Below are 9,187 nucleotides of genomic sequence, written 5' to 3' on the forward strand. Positions count from 1 at the left end.
CGGCAGCCGGCCCTCCTCACCCCCTCCCGGTGTAACGGGGTGGGGGGGTCCTCACTCCTGCCCCGCCAAAGCCAGCCGCGATTTAGGAGGCTGCACCCTTTGCAGCCACCGCCTTGCTGGCTGTCGACACGAAAAAAGGGGCAAACAAGGCCGTAAAAGCGGCGTATGTGGGGAGATCTGCGCCCGCAGGCCTTTCCCCCGCGAGGGGCGAGCCGCCGCCGCCTCTCCTCAGGCCGGCCAAGCCCGCCGAGCTGACAGAAAACACTGTTATTTCAGTGCTGCTGCTGACTGATACCTTCCACCCCGAAGCGGGGGTTTATCCGCACACCCAGTGGGTGACACTTCCCAGTCAGGAAACCGGTGGAAGCCGTGGAAGGAGGCGGCCGTGCGGTGTGGTGGTTTGGCTTCCAGGCATTCACCTCAGCCATCAAACGGAGGCCGGGCAGGGTTAGGGAGAGACCGGGGCAGGTCTGCTGGCAGCTCACGGTCATTTTCCGATCAAATCGGGCTGGTAGAGGGAAACGCTGTCGTTGATACACGCTTGCCAGATTTGGGATAACGTTAACACCGGTTTGCAAGACCATAGCGAGTTCCATATAACTAAAATTTTATCAGCATAATCTATATAGCTATAAACATCCGTACGAAGCTTGAGAATTAGTGTCCCACCAACTGTAATTCTGAAATGTTCTTATTTTTGAGCACTCTGCAATAACCTCTTAACATAAATGTGTTTCAGTACCTACACAAAAAAAAAAAAGTTTTTCCATGTAGGTGAAAGTCGTCTTTCAAAACAGCTATTAAAGGCTAATTATGCTAAAATGGAGGGTTTCAAACTTTTTCCTTCATTAGGCCATGTTTTCTTAAAAAATTCCTGTTGGATTTGCAGCCGCCTGCCCTCTCTGCCGCAGCCCTACAGGGAAAAGGAGGAGGAGGGGGACATGTTACGTGGAGCTTTTCCAATGCCTTCCACTTCCCCGTGCCCAGAGCTCATTCGGTCTGCATCTCCCCTTGAGGAGTGGAGTTTAACATCTGACAAATGTTTTGACTTCTGCTGAGGATTTAGGAGACAAGGAAGGTGGCCAGCACCACAAAATCTTTTAATTCACCCCTTAGTTGTGAAGTCCCGATACTTGCAGAGGGCTCTGGCCAGCGTCCAGGCCGATAGGAAAGTGTCTCCGTGAGGCTGCAGCCTGCGTGGGCAACACGGGCTGCATCCCGAGGGGTGCTGGAGGGCTCATCCGCCAAGCCCTGGCCAGCCATGCCATTTCCACAGCTGCTGAGCTCACTGATTAAAAAAAGGCTTAGCTTATTTAGGTGGGATATTGCCATCTTTGGCTCCGCTATGGGGAGCTGACTGAGACCGATTCCTGTGCTGTCCCCATGCAAGGCAGTCCCTCAGCACCCTGCTGTTCGTGGGACCCATGTTCATGGGACACGCGGGCGGCATCTCTGGGCATATCTTGGCGGTGCTGGCAGTTCAAAGGGAGTCCCGCTGTGAGTTAAAGGACTCGTTGGCAAACCTGCACTACTTCTCCTCCATCACCCCCTCCCTACCCCCGTGGTCGGTTAATGTAAGGAAAACAAGATAAATTCCACTGAGTAGGTTTGGAGACTTATTTCTATTAAATCAGTCTCTTCCATGAACATTGATGTTGGTTTGTGGAGCTTAAAGCGGAGCAGGAACCCCGGTCCTTAAGGCCCTTGGTGTTGGTCTTTGAGATCTCATTGTCATTTGCACTGTACTGTGCTGGGGAGTGAGGTGTGCCATGCGGGGTCCCAAAAGCCCAAACCAACTCAACCCTGGTACCAGTGACAATGCACCTGAGTGCTGTGCAAGCAGCTGATGTGATGGTGACACGGTGAGCTTGGAGAAGTGGGTCTGGAGAGAGCATCCAGGGCTCACCTCTCTGCTTAGGAGAGCAAAATCGTTTGTCGTGTCCATTTGTTAGGGTGAATTACATGTCCCTGGGTAAAAGGTTAAATACTGAAATACGTCTGGAAAAAAGGACTGCATATACAAGCTACAGTATCTCATGTGATGTATTTAATGTCCCTAATTTACGTGCTGACAACTTTGCCATTTCTAAACAATGTTATCATTCATCTTTCTGATGATTAATCAGCACAAGCTTCAAACACTGTTTATCACACTTTGATGCAGCAATCAAACAAGAAAGGCAATGCGTTACAGGGTTGGGCTTTTTTTTTCCCCAAATCTTACAGTATTTACAAAAAGATGCGTATTTTTGTTCTAACACCATTCTTAGAATTATTCACTCATTCACAGTCAGTCATTGTATAAAAACATCATTCAGAAATCGTTTTAAAATACACCCACCTCCATTGCATAGTATACAGAAAAATAAGCGAGAGTCAAGACACTTGATTTTTGAATGAGAATGTGAACTGATTCAGAGGTACAACATTTCTGAGGAAGAAAGATGGACTTCTCAAAAAATAGTCAGCTGTAGTTCTCCTGAAGCTGATGAGCTGCTTGTAGGTCTACCATCAAATTCCCCTTTTGCAGATCAAGTATCTTTTGCGGTGTATTGCCGTACACACAATGCTTGCATTAAGGTCATACGAATCATATTGCAACTAGAAGATTTACTCTGCGGTATTTGCATGTGGACACTGACAAAAATGAGTTACACGGAGTACTCACAAGGATCATTGTTGGTTATGTGTGTCATGGCCCATCCCTGGGACAACTCAATGGACCCAATTTGTTATTTCCAACTTCTGCTTGTATGATTGAGAAGCTGAATGTACCCTTATACTTTCAGGTCCTTTTCTTCTGTAAAAGACTTTGGGTTCTGTGCACTGTAAGAGTTAAAATGGCAGGCTGTGAAGGGATTAACAGGCACTGAATCTGTCCTGTTGACTTTCAAACAAAACTTGGTAATTTAGTCATTCGGTTATCTTGTATACTGATAATTTTTTCGCTTTAAAAATGTGCTCCAGTGAATTCATTGAGCCTGGTCCATTAAAGAGCAACAGGGAACTCTGAACAATAGGTGCTTGTTTTACAGCTACTGCAAATGCTTCAAAAGCACTAAATTGCCTTTTATACTCAACAGTCTAATAATAAAGACTGATTTTCTCCCTTTTTTTTTCCCCAATCGATTTGATGGTTCACTTGAGCTTTAAAAACACATTACATAAATCTTTACGGCTATTACAGAAGTCTTTTGTCAAGTTTAATTTGGTGTTTGGTTGCTTTTTTTTTTTCCACAGTGTAATCACTCACCCTTCAATACACTGTACCACGCATACGCAGATCATGCTTGACTCTGGATCCACAGGAATAGTAAAGTCCTAGAGGTTTATCTTGCATGGCGAGCGACCCAAATCCTTCCAAAGGCAGTTTGTCACTGACAGCTCCTGGTTCAGAGGTCTATCAGAGAAAGTGCCGAACACTCCTGAAGGCACCTCCAACAACAGCTCCTCTTTTTAATTTTAACTTAACTCTCTTTAAGCTCTCCTGCTTCTTAACTTTACTGTTACAACTTTGCTTGGGCTTGATAGCCCGTGGTGGAAATATTAGCTAGGATTAACTGAGAGGGTGGAAGATCCATCAGTGTAGAGCTCTCTCCCTGCTGCAGAATAAAGGGGAATGTGCTGCTCAGCGGGCAGAGGTGTAGAGAGCAAGAGCTGGCAGAAAAGCAGTAAGTGCTAAAAAGCGTTCGGAAACGCAATTGAGTACAAAATCCCAAAACCTGAGCAGATGGTATTATCTTCACCAGAAAAAGCAGAGAGGCCATTCAATGCCAGACTTCCTCATCCTATGTTCTCCTGACCCCTGTGTGTCCAGATGCCTTTTCACTTTCCTCCTGTTTTTGTCCACTCTCCTCTTTCCCAGCCCTACCCCCCACTGTGGTCCATGAGGAAAGCCTGGCCCTGGAGGCATGCAGGGCCGGAGCTCACTTCGGGGAAAATGAAGAAGGAAAGGCTGAGAGAAGTAGGATGCTTTCTCTGTTCTCTCTCGGTGTTATGATCACTCAGCGAAGTGCTTGCCTCTTTGAAGATCGGGTCGGTATAGATGGGGCTTGGCTGGCACCGTAAGGAGAAGGTGGGACTCTGCTGGAGCTGGAGATGAAGGAGTAAATCGGAAAGAACCCAGTTAAATGCACAGAGGTCTATCTCCACCCCTGAGCTTCTCAGTACTGGGAGCCAAGGTAAGCCTCTCAGTTAAAGATGCTGGGGTAAGATGCGTTTGATGCTCAGAGATCCCCACGTGCACCCACCAGAAAATTTTCCGGATAGCTGGCCGGAATTCTGCTCTCATTGCCAGTGCTGTGAATCTAGAGTGGTGACACTGACATTCCTGGCTGTGCTTGGAGCAGCCCAAAACCTGGCTTCACGTTCAAACCGTTGTCAATGCAGGATGGGTCAGATTCACACCCGGTGGAGCATGGAGTGGGGGACAGCACTCTATTAATGAAGCTATTATTCAAATGAAGAACTTGGGAGAAGAAAAAAGAGAAGGATGGAGTTGCTGGTGACACTGACTGACATTGTTTGGGGATCACAGTAAGGAGATCTTCTTGGCAAAGAGGGAGAGCAGAGCTAGCGCCAGGGTGCAGCTGCCGGGCCCAGGGAGCGGTGCCAAGGGGGCCGTGTTTCGGAGCATGCATTCCACCCTGGACCAGGAGCCATTGTTGGGCAGCGGCTGTATTCCTGCCAGGCTGCACATGATGTTGTAAACATCCACGGATCTGATGGGAGGCGCTCGGAAGTTGGATCGGAAATCTGCAGGGAAAACAGGCGAAAGAGAGGAGTTGGCATCATACAGCTTGGGGCTTAGCTCCCGAAACACAGGGTGCTGCGGGGCAAGGGCTCCTTTGCCTTTCCGAGGACTTGCCCAGCAAGCTGGGATGTGGCATGCTATACAATTTACCATATAGCTCAGCAAAAACATTTTAAAAGTTTTTATTCATTATTTTTACTTCTAGTCCGATTTTATTCCAAAAGCTAAAATAATAGAAACCCTTTAAGTACAGGAGCTGCTTTACTGTGTGTGCGTGGTAGATTTAAGAGCCTGAAATAATTGTAGTGTATATTCTGCTTTGCTTTCACTCCTGTCTGCAGGTGCAGCCTGGTGCTCAGTAGTGTTTAAAGGGCCTGATGAGGCAGAAACCAGGGGGTTTGCGTCTGCCCGTCAGACAGGTGGGTGAGGTACGCTGCAACCTTCCCAAGGGAAGTGCTCTGTGTTAGTGAGTCCAGATCCACCAACAAAGGGAGAATTCATGTGTTTCAAACAGAATTAAAAATCTAGGCCAAAATTATGGGAAAATACAGCAAAGGGATAGAGTTACTGCACTGGGATGTTGGAGAGGGGCTGACCAAATCCCTTCACATCCCTCTGCCCTGTTTCTCCAGCTATAAAACAGATATAGAGCTAGAAACCTTCCCGGCACCCAGCCGTAGTGAGGAAATCCTGCCATCTATTTGTAATTTCTGGGCGTCGCAGAGTGCCGCATCAGGGTCCTGACGTGCCAGGGGCTGCAGGGATGCTGGGGCAGGGACCAAGGGGGCTGCAGGGGGGAAGCTGGACACCGGGGAGGGTGGCATTGTACCTGGCCCATACGCGAGGAAGAAGGCTCTCATGTCCATGAGCTCGTTGTCGTAGCCGTGCCAGCCGTTCTGCCAGGCCTCCTTCCACCCCGTCCCGTTCTCCCAGAAGGGCAGCTTGTCCCTGCTCTGTGTGACAAGAGCAAAGTGCGGGGTAGTGCCCACCTGCCAGGCTGTGCATGGGGTGCCATGCCGTGTCTCCACGTGCTGTACCACCCTGTCAGGCCCCCACGCCGTGCTCTCAGCTCCACAGGGGCTCATCACCAGGAGGGGTGACCCCCAGCTTTGCCGTCTCAGCGAGTAGCCATCTCCCAGCTGAGCGGGGAGGACAACTTTTTGCCTCTCACTCATGTGAATTTCTGCCGTGAGCACGAAGGATCACAGCTGCATGTGACACCTGTAAGCAAGGTGCTGTCCCTCTCCCGCTGCATGCTAGCAGAGCCACTTTCCCACCCCACACCATGCACTCCCGTGGATTTGATGGTGTGTTGTTCTGCCCGACATGCCATTGGTATCATAGAAGAAGAAGCCATTTTTTCTCCATTTGACTAGTCAGCCTAAACAATACAAATATCACCCCTGCTATATACTGTCTCATTATTATTATTTCTTCTCCCTGCTTATTTTAGTATTAAAGCAATGAGATTCATTCCAGGGAACATAGACTCAGACCCAAGATGATCCCTCTCTCCCTGGCATTGACCACTCTCAGTTTTCTCTCCCTGCTCACTGGATCTATGCTTGAATAACTGGTCATCGTAATTCTTCTTTTTCCTTGCCCATATTGCACTTAAGTTGTACTGTTAATTTCCTTCCTTACTTTCTCCTGCTTCGTATTAACAGCTCTTACCAGACTACCTACAGTAGTGCATATCTTGGCCCTCGGGCGCAGCAGTCCCTAGGGGCTGCTCAAAACGCTGGACCGACCCTCTCCATGAGTTTCTGTTGTCCCGTGTTCCCTAGGGATGGCAGCAGATGTGACACTCCAGAGATCCCCAAAACTACGGCAGGAATTTCACTTAGATGAAGAATATCAGCTGACAGTTTGTTAGACCCCAGGCATTAATTTATCTGATGGTTACAGAGAAGGAGCTACAGTTCCCTAAAGTGGCCAGGTCTGGGCTTCACCCTCTGTCACAGGAGCACAGAAGATGCCCCAACAGTCTCCCACATTCTGCCCTGGGCGAGTGGTGCCACAACCCCTGTGGATGGTGAAGCAGATTGACCGAGGATCTCTTTCCTTTTGCAAACATTTATTTTCCCTGATTATTTTTTTTTCCTCCTCTGCCCAAGAAGAAAATTGATCGTGTGCAGGAGCACTGAGCGCAGCAATGATTATGGCTATGAGGTGTAGCTCTTCCAACTGCTTTCCAGGGGAACCCCAGAGTATCCCTTGTGTTTCTTTGTATGTAATAGCAGATGTACCAGATAATGAAACTATTTTAGCTGTCAAATTAAATCTCTTTCCTTATCCCCTTCTATTTCACTGACAGTGCTCAGAGCAAACGATGGAGAAAAGAGGCTGCTTCCCCTTTTCCGACCTCCTTACGCTGTGGCTCTGCGTACTGCGGTTCCCAGGGACTAATTGTCACCGGGCTGCTCACCGCTAGGCAACCTGTATGGCACTTGTTAGCATCAGCTGCAGACGAGCCAAGTCACATCAGTAACCAACCTGAACCTCCCCTGGCGCAACTTGAGGCCATTTCCTCTTGTCCCATCGCTCGTTACTGGGGAGAAGAGACCAACCCCCACCCCGCTACACCCTCCTTTCAGGCAGTTGTAGAGCGCGATCAGGTCTCCCCTCAGGCTCCTCTTCTCCAGGCTAAACACCCCAAACTCACTCAGAAGCTCCCCACCAGACTTGTGCTCCAGACCCTTCACCACCTTCGTTGCTCTTCTCTGGACTCTCTCCAGCACCTCAATGTCCTTCTTGTTGTGAGAGGCCCAAAACTGAACACAGCACTCGAGGTGTGGCCTCACCAGTGCCGAGTACAGGGGGACGATCACTGCCCTGGTCCTGCTGGCCGCACTATTCCTGATACCAGCCAGGATGCCACTGGCCTTCTTGGCTACCTGGGCATGCTGCTGGCTCATGTTCAGCTGGCTGTCAACCAGCGTCCCCAGGTCTTTTTCCTCTTGACCACTTTCTAACCACCCTTCCCCCAGCCTGTAACACTGCCTGGGTTTTTTGTGGGTGAAGTCTAAGACCTGGCCCTTATTCTTGTTGAACCTCATGCCATTGGTCTCAGCCCATCAATTCAGCCTGTCCAGGTACCTCTGGAGAGCCTTCTTACCCTCATTTTGTTCCTATGCTCCTTCCTGGGAGAAAAAAAACCCCACAACTTCCCAGATACAACACCTTTGTCTCTCTCTCAAAAAAAAAAAAAAAAATTCCCTTTTTCAAACAGCTTGTAGCTATCCACTAGCCGACAGAGAGTTAAAATACCCCATCAGCATGACAGGGAAGAGGTGAACATCCTCTCTTCAGTGGTTTGGGCAGGAAGTATAATAGAAGGCTCAATTATTGCTTTAAATATGACAGGAAACTTTCATTTTCACATCCCATTCACGGATAATGAAAATGTACTGAGGAGAAGGAAAATCTGACAGCATTAATGAGAGGACATTCTTGAAAATCAGAAACAATGGGAAGGAATGGGCAGAGAGACAGAAATAATTACCATAGCAGCAGTGTTTGCTGCACTGTTATTAAGGTTTGTCAGAGTTTCAATGATTTTTGAAAGTGCATTTTTTTTTTTTACAGAATATGTAAAAATGTTCTGTGTTGAACTTCTTTACAAAAGAATTCAGTTGTAATTTTTTAAAATAATTTTGGCAAAAATGTTTCAGATTCCTACTTTACGTGTCTGAATCTTAACTCTGGCTTTTTTTATATTCTTTTCAACCAGAAATGTGATGCTTACCCATCTGTACTCAAAAGCAATTGGGTTTTTTTAGAGGTGCATTTTTATTCTGTTGTAGAAATGATTATCCTGAAGTCAGGCTGGCTAGTGAGAAATGTGGTGGTGTAGACCGTCTTGAGCAAAGCCTGGTGAGCAGTAGGGTCATGAAAGAAGATGCTCAACTGAGTTACTATAGTCTGCAAGGCAATCTGATGGGCAATGACTATGCTAGAACGCTGAAAAAACCCAGAACTCCTTGATTCTGTCACCAACTTACTGACTTAATGTATGGCCTTGGTCAAATCACTTGGTACTGCTCCTCAGTTTCCCCTCGTAGAAGATATATAAGTTGCCTCACCCTCTGAGTGGTGGTGAGGTGCAGTTAATACCTGTAATGTGCAGATGCTCAGTAGTGATACAAGTATGAAATAACAACAACAACAATAATTTATAGTAAAAAAAATACGTTGGTATGAAAGATCTCTTCACGTGCAAGTCTAATCGAGTCTCCGCTTAACAAGCTTGCAGATTTCAGTGGGTGCACTGGGTATCTCTGAGGAGTAACTGACCCTTTTGAGACTGGAGGGCTTGGGAGAAACAGAGCACTTTTAGGACAGTCTGGTGGGTGAGAAACCAGGCAGAAGGAAGAGTTGCCACGAGGTACTGCTGAATGGAGGGGTAGTAAGGTCTAGAAATGGAAACACTCT

General features: G+C 47.7%; 1 protein-coding gene across 1 annotated transcript in view; it reads right to left on the minus strand.

Annotated features, from left to right (window-relative positions):
- Positions 1-4,531: 4,531 nt before the first annotated feature.
- ENPP6 (ectonucleotide pyrophosphatase/phosphodiesterase 6) overlaps positions 4,532-9,187 on the minus strand; it is a 31,791-nt gene continuing 27,135 nt past the window's right edge. The window contains exons 7-8 of the mRNA XM_009699975.1: positions 5,583-5,706; positions 4,532-4,755 (exon numbers count right to left, since the gene is read on the minus strand). Coding sequence (XP_009698277.1) covers positions 4,532-4,755; positions 5,583-5,706 — 348 coding nt within the window. The remainder of the gene's footprint in view (positions 4,756-5,582; positions 5,707-9,187) is intronic.

The sequence above is a fragment of the Cariama cristata genome, unplaced genomic scaffold, assembly GCF_000690535.1.
Source record: "Cariama cristata isolate BGI_N322 unplaced genomic scaffold, ASM69053v1 scaffold13565, whole genome shotgun sequence".
Lineage (NCBI taxonomy): Eukaryota > Metazoa > Chordata > Aves > Cariamiformes > Cariamidae > Cariama > Cariama cristata.